General features: G+C 42.9%; 1 protein-coding gene across 2 annotated transcripts in view; it reads left to right on the plus strand.

Annotated features, from left to right (window-relative positions):
* FZD6 (frizzled class receptor 6) overlaps window positions 1–17,032 on the plus strand; it is a 106,101-nt gene extending 89,069 nt beyond the window's left edge. For both annotated transcript variants that reach the window (XM_069731733.1, XM_069731734.1), the window contains exons 4-7: window positions 653–1,655; window positions 2,593–2,741; window positions 14,118–14,549; window positions 15,428–17,032. In XM_069731733.1, coding sequence (XP_069587834.1) covers window positions 653–1,655; window positions 2,593–2,741; window positions 14,118–14,549; window positions 15,428–15,566 — 1,723 coding nt within the window. In that variant the 3' untranslated portion in view covers window positions 15,567–17,032. The remainder of the gene's footprint in view (window positions 1–652; window positions 1,656–2,592; window positions 2,742–14,117; window positions 14,550–15,427) is intronic.
* The last annotated feature ends 495 nt before the right edge of the window (window positions 17,033–17,527 follow it).

Below are 17,527 nucleotides of genomic sequence, written 5' to 3' on the forward strand. Positions count from 1 at the left end.
ACCCAAATGGTGTCTGTATTGGCCACTTTTGGGTCATGGTGCATGGGCATCGTTCATTATAAAGGGCAATATTTTCACTTTTAAGGAGGTGCAGCGGTAAGGCTTATTGTTAAGGTCAACTAGGAATGCATTATAATATTAGGAAAATCAAATATTGGTTTATATACTAGTTTCTCTATGGGATTACTGCCTTCCCAAGATTATTAAAATGATCTTATCAATACTTAAACTCAGGTGTCGTCAGATATCCTTTTAATATTAAAGGAATTTTTCAAAGATTACAAATTATCCCAAATCTATTAGCTACTGTTCTCGGAGGGCCTGACCCCTGGGATTCCCAGCTCTGTCTGGAGCACTGATCAAGCACGTGCATCTGGTATATATGTTGTCTATTAGCGGAGTGATGTATTCCGCTTTCTACGGCGGTCACTCAGACAATGAATATAGTGGAGGTGCGCATGGTTGATCACAGCTCCATTCAGACGGAGCTCTGCCGAACCCCGTTCTCAGGATATCTGTACCCTCAGCTATCAGTTATTAATTCTATGCTCTATGGATTGGGGGTAATGTTTTATGTCCGGGTCACTGCAGAACAACTCTATAGAGGAGTAAATATGTAAAAAGGTTCATCCTTTATTTTTCTTTTCTCCAGGCTGGAAGACTGTACTGCACCAAAGACACAAGAGAAGGAACAAAGCACAAATACACCAGCCGGAAAAATCCAAAAAGACTATGGGTTTTGGTGCCCACGACAATTGAAAACTTTCCAAGTGACAGGCTACAAATTTTTGGGGGTTAATCACTGTGCACCGCCATGCCCCAACATGTACTTTACAAAAGAAGACTTAGACTTTGCCAAAAACTTCATTGGCATTATTTCAATCATATGTCTTTGTGCCACACTCTTCACATTCCTCACTTTTCTGATCGATGTGAAAAGGTTCAGATACCCAGAGAGGCCAATTATATTTTACTCCGTCTGTTACAGCATTGTATCGCTGATATACTTCATTGGGTTCGCTATGGGGAACTCTATCTCCTGCAATGAGGCACATGAAGACTTTGCAGATGAAGACACTGTGGTACTTGGTTCCCAGAACAAAGCCTGTACAGTCATCTTTATGCTTCTGTATTTCTGTACTATGGCTGGGACTATATGGTGGGTCATGCTCACCATAACGTGGTATTTGGCCGCCGGACAGAAATGGAGCTGTGAGGCCATAGAGCAGAAGTCCATGTGGTTTCACACAGTGGCTTGGGGTATTCCTGGGATCCTCACAATCATACTTCTGGCCATGAACAAGGTGGAAGGAGACAATATTAGTGGGGTCTGTTTCGTTGGACTATATGACCAAAACGTGTCCACATACTTTGTGCTACTACCTCTTTGTTTTAGCGTCTTCATTGGACTTTCTCTGCTCCTTGCTGGGATTATATCGTTAAACAATGTACGACAAGTGATACAACATGATGAGAGGAACCAAGAGAAATTGAAAAAATTTATGATCCGTATTGGCGTTTTCAGTGGCACTTACCTTGTTCCTTTAGGAATATTACTGTGCTGTAATGTCCATGAACTCTTGTCTAGATCTTCCTGGGAAATGACTTGGGTTGCAGACCATTGCCTGGAGTACCATATTCCATGCCCGTATCAGGTAGTGTTTTGTTGTTTTATCAATCTTCTTTTTCTTTGATCATGGATTTGTTCAAGATTAGAGATGGACGAACCCCTGAATGTTCAGGTTCGGCCGAACAGTTAAAGAAAACATTTGGGTACCCGAACCTGGACCCCATTCATTTGTATGGGGGCTTGAACATCCAGTGTTTGCCACACTGTCATGTGCATGACAGCGCGGCAAACACTGCTTCTGATTGGCGGTAAAATCATTACCACCGGTCAGACAGCCGTAGTTCCCACACTGTCAAATGACGACAGAGTGAGCGCTCAGCTGTGATCAGAGTTAAAAAGTTTACTCTGGTCACTGACGTCAGGTGATAGGACTACTGCTTCCATCAGCTGACTGCTTGCATCAGCTGACGTCTGCTGCCGCTAATAACAGAGAGAGCAGGCGGCGGCTAATGGGAGTATTCATCAGCCGGCGCCTGCGCGCTATATAAAAAATTTTTAAAAAACGTGGGTTCCCCTGTTTTGATAACCAGCCAGGCAAAACTGACAGCTGGGTGCTGCAAACCTTAGCTGTCAGCATTAGCAAGGTTGGTTATCAAGAATAGAAGGGTCCCCACGCTGTTTTTTTTTTTTTTTTTTAATTATTTAAACAAATAATTTTAAAAAATCAGCTCGGGGGTACCAACCATTTTTGACAATCAGCCTTGCTAAAGCAGACAGCGGAGGACTGGTATTCTCAGGCTGGCCCAAAGCCACCTAGAAAAGGCACATCTATTCTGGCGCTTTGCCCAGCTTTTCCCACTTTCCCTGTAGCGGTGTCAAGTGAGGAAATATTTGTGGGGTTAATGTCACCTTTCTATTGTCCGATGACATTAGTAATGGAGAGGCGTCTATAAGATATTTTGTAGATCTGTATTTCCAAACCTGTGTTCTCTATGTAATTCAATGTCTACTTCTTACTATAGCCAAAGAATATGTCCAGACCAGACCTTGGCTTATTTCTAACCAAATATGTGATGACTTTAATCGTGGGGATCTCGGCAATTTTCTGGGTTGGAAGCAAAAAAACATGCTCTGAATGGGCCAACTTCTTTCACCGAAACCAAAAACAAGAGTAAGATTATTTATGTTTTACATTTTTCTTTTTGTATCTGTATTTGTTGAACACATTTTTTGTTTTTTCACAAATTGGGACAAATGGCTGCAGTTTTGTGAAAATTGTGGCAAAAACTCGAATATAACCACGAGGCGTCCTTGCATAGCAATAGGGATCGGACAGGATCATTTTTCCTAAATAAAAGCCAAGCGGGTTGACTTAGGTTTTGCAGTTGTGGTCTTTCAGTGCTTTGCGTGGCTATGGGCTGGTTTAATGTCAACCACTTCAAGCAGAAGACATATTTACATGCAGATAATAGAAACATTATTCAGATGCCTGCCAAGAATATTTTGGTGAATGAACAGCTTCAGCGGAATGGCAAGATACGATCAGTGATCTTAACACAAGGGCCGGCAGTGTTATTGCCTTAAAGGGAATGTATCACCCATATTATTTTTATACTTAAAACCAAATAGTGCTGCGTGTTCGTCTTCCTTTTTTTTTTTTTTTCTCTGATCTGTTTTTATTTTCTATTGGTAGAATTTGTATCCTTATTTTTAATTCTGTTTTTTTGTGCTTGATTCTAGTGATTATTGGTACAGCCATCTTGCCTGAGCGCCTGTCAGCTGAATTTATAGATGTGCTCTACAGCCACAACTTGGACCATTCATGACTACCAATAGTCCTAAAGTGTTCAGGACCTTGGCATTGATGGCCAAGTCTTAGAATGGTATCGTAGGTAATCGATGGGGGTGCGACACATGGCGTTCTTGACGATCAGCTGTCCCTGATGCCGGATGTGTCCAATTGTGGCACTGCACAACAGTCTTGTGTACAGGGACTGCGGCCAGGTATTGTCCATCTGCCCCCTATTCGAATCAATAGGGAGTGGATGGACAGTACCCGGCCACGGCAACTACATTGTTGACTGATCTGTTCTGTACAGTTTTGCAACTGAGCACTTATGCCCTCTGCTGGCACCAGGAACAGCTGATTGGCTTGAGTGTCTGGTGTTGTAACCCCACCAGATATGTGATCAATGTAAAGGTCCCAGACAACCCCTTTTAAGCTGACTGACTGAGAGTTAGGAGTTTTTTTTGGGCATGTTCTGTGAAGGCCACTGCATTGAGAGGGAGGAGGTAAGCTGTGACTATCACCTATTGTGGATAATGTGTTCTTATACAGTTGCACAAAGTCCTCCAAAACAGGGGCAGTTCTCAGCTCTGGCTGAATATAACGGGATGGTTCTTTCCTTCCTCTGTAGTGTTCATATGTCCTAATTAGTCAAAGCAAAACTTGTGTTTTACTTTGAAAATGATATTCGATTGGCATCAATTTGTGTTCATGTGACACTAGAGGAACACCACCTACATGTAATAGATGTACTTTTACCCGCTTAGAATGTGGTTCTGATGTTTCCCGCTGATCCTATGGGATATTGTATCCTATTTTCATATTCTAATATAAATGTCTCAAATAATTTCCTTATTGTATTAAGTCATATCAGTTACTATTATAAGTTCCTATAACTTTTGGTAATTCTCCTACACAAACTTCGTAGAGAAGCTGAAGACCAAGATTGGGTAGATAGTAGAGATCAGCCAAATGATTTGCTGTACCCAGTTGTGTCCTAGTGCCGATACTTCATGGGCCCTTTGCTTGTGCACAAATGTGACTTTTGATGGCGTCTCCGAGGCTAAGAAGCCAAAGTGACATCAGTTGATGAGGTAGACTGCTATATACCGGCAACAGTCTACTGATTTTGCATATCTGAGAAGCTTTGGCCATCAAATCTAAAGTTCTTCAAATGCGTTGTCAAAGGTATCTTCAAAGTTTAGTTATGTCTATGCTGTGTCTGAGTGAGAGTGACTTTTTTAATTTTTGAGGGTGCGTCAGAAAGGAATCTAATGCCAGATGGTGTGGTCTAGACTGGGTACAAGGCTTGTTTGTTCCCTCATCACCTTCTTGGCCGCTTCTTCTCTGGACCTCCGGCTTGGGTCTGCTGACTTGCACCTCTGTGGTTAATTCCTTCTTTTTTAAAAAGCATCCGTCTTGGATGAGGTCTGGTATAAAGGACAGCCAGCATTTCCTTTCCTCTGTGGTATGTGTTCTCTGCTTTATATTCCATTTAATGTCAGCAGGGGACATGTCTGCCTAGAGCAGGAATTACCAATCTCATGTAGTACTGTGCACCCAGTCTGTCTAATCAGCACATATTTTGTTTTTTTCTGACATTTCTCCATGTTCGGCTGAAACCTAATCCGTTTACCTGGAGGTTGTGGTAGGATTCTTACATGACATGTGCTCGGTTTTTTATTCCGACTCTACATTTTAGAAAGTCCTGACCTCTTTAAAGTCCTGTTAATAACAAAACTGAAGAGTGATTTGAAGATCACTTGAAATACGTTACCCAAGGACTGTAATTGTACCTGTGAGGGTTTTGGGGGAGAGATTTTCACTTTACACTGTCAGTATGGGACTTATCCAGTGTTGGCGGTCTAATCGAGTGTAGATCCAGAGATTTATCATACAATAAATATATATATTGCGCAGAGACTTTTTGGAACCCAACTCCCTAAGCCACTGCCAGACATTTACAGTGACTCTTTGCAGTGGCTTGAAATCCAAAATGCTAAATCTTTTGTTCCCCCAATCAGGAGACACTCAGGGTATCTTAAATTTTAAAATAATTGTCTGGTCCCTTTGTAATGGCAGGTTCGGCCAAGTTGTGTGTATTGTGCATGAACATCTTTAACAAAGGCATTAATTCCACCTGGATTGAAGTCCTAGCACTAAAGATGGCCATACACTAGTGATGAGAGAGTATACTGGTTGCTCGGTGTTTTCCAGAGCACGCTCGGGTAGTCTCCGAGTATTTGTGACTGCTCGGAGATTTAGCTTTTGTTGAGGCAGCTGCATGATTTACAGCTGCTAGCCAGCCTGAGTACATGTGGGGGTTGCCTGGTTGCTAGGGAATCCCCACATGTAATCAAGCTGTCTAGTACCCGTAGAATGTAAGTTTGCAAGGACAGGGTCCTCTCCCCTCTGTACCGGTCTGTCATTGTAAATTTGCTTACTGTAAACGATATCTATAACCCTGTACGTAACCTCTTTTCTCATGTACAGCACCATAGAATTAATATAAATAAATAATAATAGTAGCAGTAGCCGTAAATCATGCAGCTGCGGCAAGGAAAACTAAATCTCCGAGCAGTCACAAATACTCAGACCACCTGAGCGTGCTCTGGAAAACCCGAGCAACGAGTATACTCGCTCATCACTACTATACATATTAGATGACTGCCAACAATTATTCAGCCGATAGCCGGCTCTCCCAAACTTAGGAGCACTCGTTCGGCCGAGCGCTCCTGTGTTCTCTGAGAAAGCTGCTGACTGACACGTTGGTCGGTGGCTTATCTCAAGGGGAACCGTGAGATCACTTCTGATCATCATGTGGCCTGCACCACCATACTCATTAGACCGTCTGACAAACTTGTCAATATTGGTGGGTTTGGCCGATATAAAGGTACCGTCAGATTAAGCGACGCTGCAGCGATATAGACAACGATGCCGATCGCTGCAGCGTCGCTGTTTAGTCGTTGTGTGGTCGCTGGAGAGCTGTCACACAGACAGCTCTCCAGCGACCAACGATGCCGAAGTCCCCGGGTAACCAGGCTAAACATCGGGTTACTAAGCGCAGGGCCGCGCTTAGTAACCCGATGTTTACCCTGGTTACCATTGTAAATGTAAAAAAAAAAAACACTACATACTTACATTCCGGTGTCTGTCGCGTCCCCCGGCGTCGGCTTCCCTGCACTGTGTAAGCGTCGGCCGTAAAGCAGAGCGGTGATGTCACCGCTGTGCTCTGCTTTACGGCCGGCCGGCGCTGACACAGTGCAGGGAAGCTGACGCCGGGGGACGCGACAGACACCGGAATGTAAGTATGTAGTGTTTTTTTTTTTTTTTTTACATTTACAATGGTAACCAGGGTAAACATCGGGTTACTAAGCGCGGCCCTGCGCTTAGTAACCCGATGTTTACCCTGGTTACAAGTGAAGATATCGCTGGATCGGCGTCACACACGCCGATTCAGCGATGTCAGCGGGTGATCCAGCGACAAAATAAAGTTCTGGCCTTCTAGCTCCGACCAGCGATGTCACAGCAGGATCCTGATCGCTGCTGCGTGTCAAACAACGATATCGCTATCCAGGACGCTGCAACGTCACGGATCGCTAGCGATATCGTTCTAAAGTTGCTCAGTGTGAAGGTACCTTAAGTCTTGTGTATGGCCAGCTTTAATCTCTTAGGCTGGTTTAGATGGCTGGATTCTCAGTCATTGTGCTTTGTTCATGCTCAACAGATGGCACACTGATACAATTTTTCACTCTGATCACCACGGACTAGTTTGATTTTCAGGCCATACTAGTGCATGTTAATGCAAGCAGGTCCTGTACCCATCCTCCATGCGGACTATCACATGAGCTGCACACACAGCCAGTCATGTGCGCAATTTGTTCACGTGACCAATCCATTTTTTTATTTGTAATATGACTGTCAACCTAAGGTAGGCGTCATAGTTAAGGCAAGTGCTGAACTCTTGCGGACCAATCACGTCTGCTGTTTGCGGATGCTAATGACGTTCATTACAGCTCCATGCACTCGTCTGCATAGTGGATGGGTGCAGGAGCTGCCTTCAATTTACATGCCCTAGTATGGTCTGTAATTTGGGCCGGATTGGTGAATGCATCTATTGTGCACACAGGCTACAAATGGTCTATGTTCTGTCACTGAACGTACCTCTAGACCAGGAATGGGCAATTATTTTTCCCAAGGGACTACATGAAACCGTGACGGTTATGGAGGGCCAAATAAAAAGGCATAACTTAATTCTGCTCATTATTATTTTAGATCAATTTTCATCACTTAAAGGGATTTTTCCTCATTCAGTTTACATTTGGTAACTGGGTGTAGTTTATAAAAAAAAAAAAAAACCACGCAGTACTCGCCTTCCCAGGGTCCACCAGCGAGTCTATGCTACTGCTCCAGGAGATGTATGCTTAACTGGCGTCACTTCTGCAGTGCTGCAGTGATCTCAGTGGCTCGGAATTGGGAGCTGAGCTCACTGATTGGCCGCCGCACTGTCGATGTGATGTCAGCTGACACTAGGATCAGCAGCAGAGACTCGGTGGTGAACTGGGGCAGGTAAGTACAGCGTGTTTGTTTTGTTTTTTTTCTTTATAGCAAGCTGCCCTGAGACAAAATTTAACTAGAAGGGGTCAGCCCCTCTTTAATATTGAGCAGAATTAAGTCTGTTGACTAGCTGCTACTTCTAATGCATGTTGTAACCTTATAATTTACTGCTTTTTATATTGTTTAGAATCATACTGCTCCTTATTCACACTTGAAGAAGTGGTCCACTGCTAGGACAACTCCACCTCATACCCCACTATTGGCCTCGATAACATAAAAAAGCTTATACTCCCCTCCCGATTCCGTTCGTGTGGTGTCAGCACACTCTCTCCCCAGGGCTCTCGTGCGGTGTGGTGACCCTTAACCCTGACTCCCAGTTAGTGCTGGCGTCGCTGTCACCGCCTCCTGTCGAATAGACCATGAAGAGGAAGTCGGTGATCCGCCTCAGCCCTGACTACTTCTTCATGTTTGATTTGTCCGAAGATGGGGACAGTGACACCAGCGCTGGATGGACTATGTCATACTAACATGTAAAGCGCCATGGAATAAATGGCGCTATAATAATTAATAATATTAATACTAATTGACAGCTTGCTCCCTGCTGACTAATTGCGGGAAGCTAGCTTTCAATCAGCATGGTGCTCTGTCGACAAGACAGACTGGAAGAAAAAGAGCTGCCTTATTGTGCGATCAAGGGAAGCAGGAAAGTCACTGACTGACCCGGAACAGATCATCACAGGGCAGAACAGGCAGGTACTTAGCAACTGCCTGACAGGAAGATCTTAGCCTCATAGGGAAAAAAATAACCAAAGTGTCACAGGTTTACCGCGAGAGGGATTGGCCAGAAGAGCACTGCAGCTAATTTCAAGTACTCCTGCACTGATTAGAAGCACTTCTCCTTCATATTAAACGGTGCAGGGTTCTGTTAGCAGTGCAGGGGTTAATCTGTTCAGCTTAGAGTCTCTGAAGCTTTCCTGCTTAGATGATCTCAGCTGTTCAGTATTGGCCACTCCTCTCTCCTATATATACACTCACCTTGTGAGTGCATATTTGTATGTTTGGTATTTTCTTTTATCCCTGTATGTCCTCCCTCGATACACTGTTTTACGAGCAAACAGATTGGTGGGAGTAGCTGCTCACATATCCCCACCCCAATGGTGTGGTTTGACAGATAAAATGGAAACCAAGTGCCTCATTCAGTGTCTAACACACAGGAGATCCACACATCTCCAGACTTAAGGTACCTTCACACTGAACAACTTAACAACGATATCACTAGCGATCCGTGACGTTGCAGCGTCCTGGATAGCGATATCATTGTGTTTGACACGCAGCAGCGATCTGGATCCTGCTGTGACATCGTTGGTCGGAGCAGAAAGGCCAGAACTTTATTTCGTCGCTGGATCTCCCGCAGACATCGCTGAATCGGCGTGTGTGACGCCGATTCAGCGATGTCTTCACTGGTAACCAGGGTAAACATCGGGTTACTAAGCGCAGGGCCGCGCATAGTAACCCGATATTTACCCTGGTTACCAGTGTAAATGTGAAAAAAAACAAACACTACATACTTACATTCCGGTGTCTGTCGCGTCCTCCGGCGTTCTGCTTCCCTGCACTGTGTCAGCGCCGGCCGGCCGTAAAGCAGAGCACAGCGGTGACGTCACTGCTATGCTTTACGGCCGGCGCTTACACAGTGCAGGGAAGAAGAACGCCGGGGGATGCGACAGACACCGGAATGTAAGTATGTAGTGTTTTTTTTTTGTTTTTTTTTACATTTACACTGGTAGCCAGGGTAAACATCGGGTTACTATGCGTGGCCCTGCGCTTAGTAACCCGATGTTTACCCTGGTTGCCCGGGTACCTCGGCATCGTTGGTCGCTGGAGAGCTGTCTGTGTGACAGCTCTCCAGCGACCTCACAGCGACGCTGCAGCAATCGGCATCGTTGTCTAGATCGGTGCAGCGTCGCTAAATGTGACGGTACCTTTAGTCTGTGCAAAGGTCTTGTAGGGAACCATCTATATGTAGGGCTCGGATTAGCTATTCATAATGCAGACTGCTGACAGGTCACTGATCCCTCACTGACCTGCCCCCTAGTTTGCATAAGAACTGGACATTAACCTGAGCCATACTGTAAGGACTATTTACTTTGTGTTTTCACTTTGTGCTGGAAAAGGCTGGGTGTTTCTTTTTTTTGTTGTTGTTGGGTTTCCTGAGCGGTTTATGAAGTCTTAATAAACTAGCCTGGACATTTTAATGAAATCGTTTTCCTGTGCCTACCTGAACCACAGCTCAATGAGTAAAGGAGTTCTGCAAGGTACATGGCTCCGTCCTCTTCACCATCAGAAGTAATCTGAGGAGCAGGGATAGCTAGGGCGCTCTTAGGCCATGTGCACATGTTCAGTATTTTTCGTGTTTTTTTCACTATAAAAACGTGATAAAAACGCGAAAAAAACGCTTACATATGCCTCCTATTTAAAGTGTATTCCGCATTTCTAGTGCAAATGTTGCTTTTTTTTTCGCGAAAAAATCGCATTGCGGAAAAAAAAAGCAACATGTTCATTAAATTTGCGGAATTGCGGGGATTCCGCACACCTAGGAATGCATTGATCTGCCTACTTTCGCATGGGGCTGTGCACACCATGCGGGAAGTAAGCAGATTATGTGCGGTTGGTACCCAGGGTGGAGGAGAGGAGACTCTTCTCCACGGACTGGGCACCATATAATTGGTAAAAAAAAAAAAAAAGAATTCAAATAAAAAATAGTCATATACTCACCCTCTGATGGCCCCGGAGTCCTCCCGCCTCTCAGCGGTGCACGCTGCCGCTTCCATTCCTATAGATGGTCTGGGTGAAGGACCTGCGATGACGTCGTTGTCTTGTGATTGGTCGCGTGACCGCTCATGTGACCGCGACGTCATCGAAGGTCCTGCACACACACACCATCTATAGGAACGGACGCCGCTGAGGAGATCGGCTGTCTGCAGGAAAGTATAACCATTTTTTTTTTTTTTTTTTTTTTTTTAAACATTCTATCTTTTACTATTGATGCTGCATAGGCTGCATCTATAGTAAATAGTTGGTCACACTTGTCAAACACAAGTGTGATTAACCTGTCAGTCAGTTTTCCAAGCGACGCTACAGATCGCTTGGAAAACTTTAGCATTCTGCAAGCTAATTTCGCTTGCAAAATGCTAAAAAAAAAAAAAATGCAAAAAAAAAAACGGATTTCTTGCAGAAAATTTCCGGTTTTCTTCAGGAAATTTCTGCAAGAAATCCTGACGTGTGCACATACCCTTAATGTTAGGGACAGGAGAGGAGCCACTGGCCTCTCATTCTGACAAGAGTTGTGACGCAAAATCCTTGATAGCTCCTTTAATCCCTTTACCACCAGAGACGTATCCATGGATACGTCCTGGTGATTTTGCGTGCACAGAGGCTATGCACGTGCGCGATTGCCGCCAGGTGTGAGCTGATTCTGACACCAGACACTTAGGGCCAGGAGCAGTCCTGCATCGCTCCCAGCACTTTAACCGCCAAGTTCTGCGATCACATCATTTCGGGAGCAGGCAGAGGGAAGAAAGCCCTTCTGCCCTTAATTCGGAGACTCGGTCATAGTGGGGTCCCGATTATTGCCATGGTGACCCGATGTCGTCATGACGACATCTGGGTCACCAGAGCTAGCAAAGTTGCCTGTTCATGCTCAGAGCAAGATGAAGCGCCTTTGTCAGCGCAGTTCTGACAGTTTGCTATACAAGCAATTAGCCTGCAAAAAAATGATAGTCCCATCCATAGTGGGACAAAGTAAAAAAAAAAAAAAACTAAATATATTGTACCCGTTAATAAATATTTTCATGAAGAAATAAATATATAATGTATGTACGTACACATATTTGGTATTGGGAACAACCCAACCTGTAAAACTGTCCCACTAGTTAACCCCTTTAGTGAACACCATAAAAAATACATAAAGCGTTGTTTTTTGCCTTGTTTTTATCATACCACCGAACAGAGTGGAATAAAACGTGATCAAAAAGACAAATATAAATAAACATGGTACCGCTGAAAATGTCATCTTGTCCCACAAAAAAAGAAAGTCATACATCTCCATCAGCAGAAAAATACAGTTATAGCTCTCAGAATAAAGCGATGCAAAAATCATTTTTTCTATAAAAGTTTTGTGTAAAAGTGCTAAAACAAACAAATTATATAAATGGGGTATCACTGTAATCTGACCCGAAGAATTAAACTCTTATCAATTTTACCACACGTTGAACGACATAAAGAGAATAATAATAATAATAATTTTATTTATATAGCGCCAACATATTCCGCAGCGCTTTACAAATTATAGAGGGGACTTGTACAGACAATAGACATTACAGCATAACAGAAATACAGTTCAAAACAGATACCAGGAGGAGTGAGGGCCCTGCTCGCAAGCTTACAAACTATGGGGAAAAGGGGAGACACGAGAGGTGGATGGTAACAATTGCTTTAGTTATTCGGACCAGCTATAGTGTAAGGCTCAGGTGTTCATGTAAAGCTGCATGAACCAGTTACCTGCCTAAGTATGTAGCAGTACAGACACAGAGGGCTAATACTGCATAAAGTGTATGAGAACATGATGCGAGGAACCTTTTTTTTTTTTTTTTTTATTATAAATAGGCCACACAGGGATCGTTAGGTTAATGCATTGAGGCGGTAGGCCAGTCTGAACAAATGAGTTTTTAGGGCACGCTTAAAACTGTGGGGATTGGGGATTAATCGTATTAACCTAGGTAGTGCATTCCAAAGAATCGGCGCAGCACGTGTAAAGTCTTGGAGACGGGAGTGGGAGGTTCTGATTATTGAGGATGCTAACCTGAGGTCATTAGCGGAGCGGAGGGCACGGGTAGGGTGGTAGACTGATACCAGGGAGGAGATGTAGGGTGGTGCTGAGCCATGGAGTGCTTTGTGGATGAGGGTAGTAGTTTTGTACTGGATTCTGGAGTGGATGGGTAGCCAGTGTAATGACTGGCACAGAGTAGAGGCATCGGTGTAACGGTTGGTGAGGAATATGATCCTGGCTGCAGCATTCAGGACAGATTGGAGCCGGGAGAGTTTGGTTAGAGGGAGGCCAATTAGTAGAGAGTTACAATAGTCCAGACGAGAATGAATAAGTGAAACAGTCAGAGTTTTTGCAGAGTCGAAATTAAGAAAAGGGCGAATTCTAGAAATGTTTTTGAGATGCAGGTAAGAAGAGCGAGCCAGTGATCGGATGTAGGGGGTGAATGAAAGGTCAGAATCAAGGATGACCCCAAGGCAGCGGGCATGTTGCTTTGGAGTAATGGTGGAACCGCACACGGAGATGGCAATGTCAGGCAAAGGTAGGTTAGTAGAGGGAGAGAACACGAGGAGTTCAGTTTTTGACAGGTTTAGTTTCAGATAGAGGGAGGACATGATGTTAGAGACAGCGGTAAGACAATCACTGGTGTTTTCTAAAAAGGTCGGTGTGATATCGGGAGCAGAAGTGTATAATTGGGTGTCGTCAGCATAGAGATGGTACTGGAAACCAAATCTACTGATTGTTTGTCCAATAGGGGCAGTATACAACGAGAAGAGTAGGGGGCCTAGGACTGATCCTTGAGGAACCCCAACAGTAAGGGGAAGGTGAGAGGAGGAGGAACCAGCAAAACATACAGTGAAGGATCACTGTATGAGAAGAAAAAAATCCAGAATTGCTGGTTTTTGTTCATTCTGCATTTCAAAAATTGGAATAGAAAGTGATCAAAAAATATCATGTCTACTTTTTTACTGGTTCTGTTTTCAGACCTGTGTGAAATATTATTTACAGTATTAACTATTTTGTGTGACAAATCTCTCTGATTTAAGGGCATAATAATTCAAAGTTTGAAAATTGAAAAATTCTCCAAATTTTTGCCAAATTTCATTTTTTTTTCTTTCACGAATGCAAGTCGTGAAGTACAATATATCACGAAAAACTATTCTCATAATCAGTGGGATCTGTTGAAGCATTTCAGAGTTATTACCTCATAAAGTGACCGTGGTCAGAATTGTAAAAATTTGCCTGGTCATTAACGTGCAAACCACCTTGGATGGTAAAGGGGTTAACAATAGGTTATTTTCTGATGACCCATTACCTTTCCATACAATGTCTTTTTGTTTATTCTGTGAGTCCTTAATGTAGGTCTTTCTATATTTTAGCCCCGTGGCTGAGAGCAGAAGGGTCTTACAGGAATCCTGTGAATACTTCATCAAGCATAACTCTAAACCAAAGCACAAGAAGCATCATAGATCCAGTTCCCACAAACTGAAGGTTCTCTCAAAGTCCATGGGAACAAGTACCACTGCAAAAGCAAACCATGGAGTGTCCGCTATGACCATTACCAGCCACGATTTCTTGGATAAAGAGACAGAAGTGGACCTTCAAATTACGAGGGCCCAATCGCCAAAGGAAGACCAAGAGTCAAGAAGTAGCGTCTCGAAAGCAAGACCAGACCCTCCAGAAGAAGTTATTACACAGACACTGCTAGAGAACTCTGAGGTTACCACACAACAAACTGAGCAGAATAATTACCCTAGCTTGGGCAAAGGAAATGGCATAACTGGCAATATGCCAAAAAAGATTGAGGGCAGGTGAGAAATATTATGTTCCTAAACTTTTATTTTCGTGGCACTATTGGTTTGTTTTCATATTGGTCTATAATATATACTTCTATAATAAATCAACTTTACTTGAGTTTGAAACCTATTAGAAGTATAGGCAAATACATAGCTGTGTAGAATCGACATTTGGGGCCAGAACTGAAATATTTTTATTATATAAACTTACAAATATCCGTTACATTTTGTGATTCTCCTTAATGTCTATGGAGCATCGGTGGGAAGTGCGCTGTCGTTGCCCGCAATTAAGTAGTTATCCTCAGCCATTCTCATGAGATGCAGCCATGAGTACTTGGATTCTTTGCAAAATCCAGCCACGACGTTTCATTCTTAGAATTTATTTATACACACCTTTTTTCTACCCAACCAAAAGATCTAAACCGAAAAGAGTAAAGGTCCCCATTGCATATTAAACAAAAGTCAACTCAACCTTCTGACTTCGGCAGAACCAGCGACCATCTGATGTTTATGGGGCCTCCCGACTCTCTCCGACAGATGGAGTTTGAACAGCTGAACCATTTTGTCTTCGGAGTAGAAAAGCTGCTTCTCAAGGTGTTTGGCAGCTTCTTTTTCCTCTCTCCACCTGTTGAAAATAAGGCTAAGAAATCTGCTGCCCTACTGCCTTTTATTTTGGTTCTAGAGCAATCAACAGGTCTAACACTCTCTTTAAAGGAGCCACCCTTAGTAAGTCGTGGCATAGTAAGCCACTTTCAAATATTGGTTTGGAGCCCAATGTTTACTTGTTCCTCCACTGCTATAATATCTTGTAAAGGAAAAAAAAAACCAATCTGATTTTTTGGGGGGAATAGTTAAAATGTATTTTTAATTTTGTCTTTTCTGTCTTTCTCCAGTTTTCTTATTGAAAACCACTTGAGTGGTCCGGCCTCATACTCTGAATCTCCACCTTCTGCTCCAAGTCCTGCCAATGTGCCTGCACCGTTACTCGCCCACAAAGAAGGAGAACTTGGAAACATCACACCAACTGTATGAGGAATCGGACGGAAAGGACTATTGTCAGGTTTTTCGTATCAGGAAGCGTTGAGTTGACACCTGACACTGATGTTTCACGGGACTGTAGAAAGTTTTGCACTTGCACAATGTAAAGCATTTAATGTACAGTATGCCACAACTCATTACTACTGGCTTTGAGAACACCGCTTTGGCACTAGTGACCAGCTAAAGACTGATCCATCTTAAAGAATTTCCGCTCCCATCATTCCCTTTGTTCTGTATTCTGTTACATTTGTAATGTAGATTTCTGAATATATTTGTATATATGGACTTCCCTAATACATCTGACAGATATTCTGGAAACCGTACGGTAAATGGATTTTCACCTCTAAGACCACATTCACGTGGTCACTTTTTGGTCAGTATTCTGCCGCTGTATTTATAAGCCAAAACCAGGAGTGGAAAAGTCTAGAGGAAAAGTATAATAGAAACTCGTCACCACTGCATTTTCACCCACTCCTGGTTTTTGGCTTGCAAATACTGATGTAAAATAATGAACGTGTGAATGTGGCCTAAGGCAGAAAATTCATATCCTGTAGGTAGGTCGCAGGCTTGCTTCTGTTAGTGATGGCACTGATAATGAATAGGCTTACTGCCACTGTCTACTGATTATCTACTGGTTATGTTATGTTATGTTACATCTCTCTGGTCAATTTAGTAGTTTTTACACTGGAAATTATTTAAAAGAAAAATAAATTCTGAATTTTTCATAAACTTTTTTTTTTAATGTTTTTTTTAAATTTATTTTAATTATGACCTAGTTATAGATTGGGGAAAAACAAAGATATAAAGAACGACAAATGCAAAATGAAACAATATCTGTTCCAAAAAGATTGTCTGTCCTAGACTGTATACTTTCTGGTTTTTTATGCCTAAATCTCTTTATTGTTCAGAAATCATCATACTGTACTTATAGACCAGTCGTTTGTAAGTTAAGGCTTTCTGGTTGTTTGGAAACTACAAATACCAGCACTACTCCTCCTGTTCCTCCCTGCACAAAGGAGGAGGTAACGGTCCTGCTGCTGGGTTGTTGCCCTCCTACCGACCTTTCCATGTCTCCTGGTGTACTGGCCTGTGGGTTGTAGACACCGCCTCATGCTACTGTACAGTACTTCTATGGGTGAGAGCAATGACAAAATGTAAAAGTAATTAAAACAGCCAAAAAGGAGAGAAATGGTCTGTGGTCACCCCCCTCAAACTGACTTCAAATGTGAGGTGGTGCCTAAAAAAATGGTTTTGCAAATTTAGTTGTAAAAATGTGAAATCGCTGGTCAAATTTTAACCCTTATAACTTCCTAGCAAAAAAATTTTTGTTTCCAAAATTGTGCTGTTGTAAAGTAGACATGTGGGAAATGTTATTTATTAACTATTTTGTGTCACATACGGTAACTCTCTCGTTTAACAGAATAAAAATTCAAAATTTGAAAATTGCGAAATTTTAAAAATTTTCACCAAATTTCCATTTTTTTCACAAATAAACGCAAAAATTATCGACCTAAATTTACCACTAACATTATTATTATTATTATTATTATTTATTGTTATAGCGCCATTTATTCCATGGCGCTTTACATGTGAGGAGGGGTATACATAATGAAAACAAGTACAATAATCTTAAACAATACAAGTCACAACTGGTACAGGAGGAATGAGGACCCTGCCCGCGAGGGCTCACAATCTACAAGGGATGGGTGAGAATACAGTAGGTGAGGGTAGAGATGGTCATGCAGCGGTTTGGTCGATCGGTGGTAGCTGCAGGTTGTAGGCTTGTCTGAAGAGGTGGGTCTTCAGGTTCTTTTTGAAGGTTTCGATGGTAGGCGAGAGTCTGATATGTTGTGGTAGAGGGTTCCAGAGTAGGGGTGATACGCGAGAGAAATCTTGTATACGATTGTGGGAAGAGGAGATAAGAGGGGAGTAGAGAAGGAGATCTTGTGAGGATC

This window comes from Ranitomeya imitator, chromosome 6, assembly GCF_032444005.1.
Source record: "Ranitomeya imitator isolate aRanImi1 chromosome 6, aRanImi1.pri, whole genome shotgun sequence".
Lineage (NCBI taxonomy): Eukaryota > Metazoa > Chordata > Amphibia > Anura > Dendrobatidae > Ranitomeya > Ranitomeya imitator.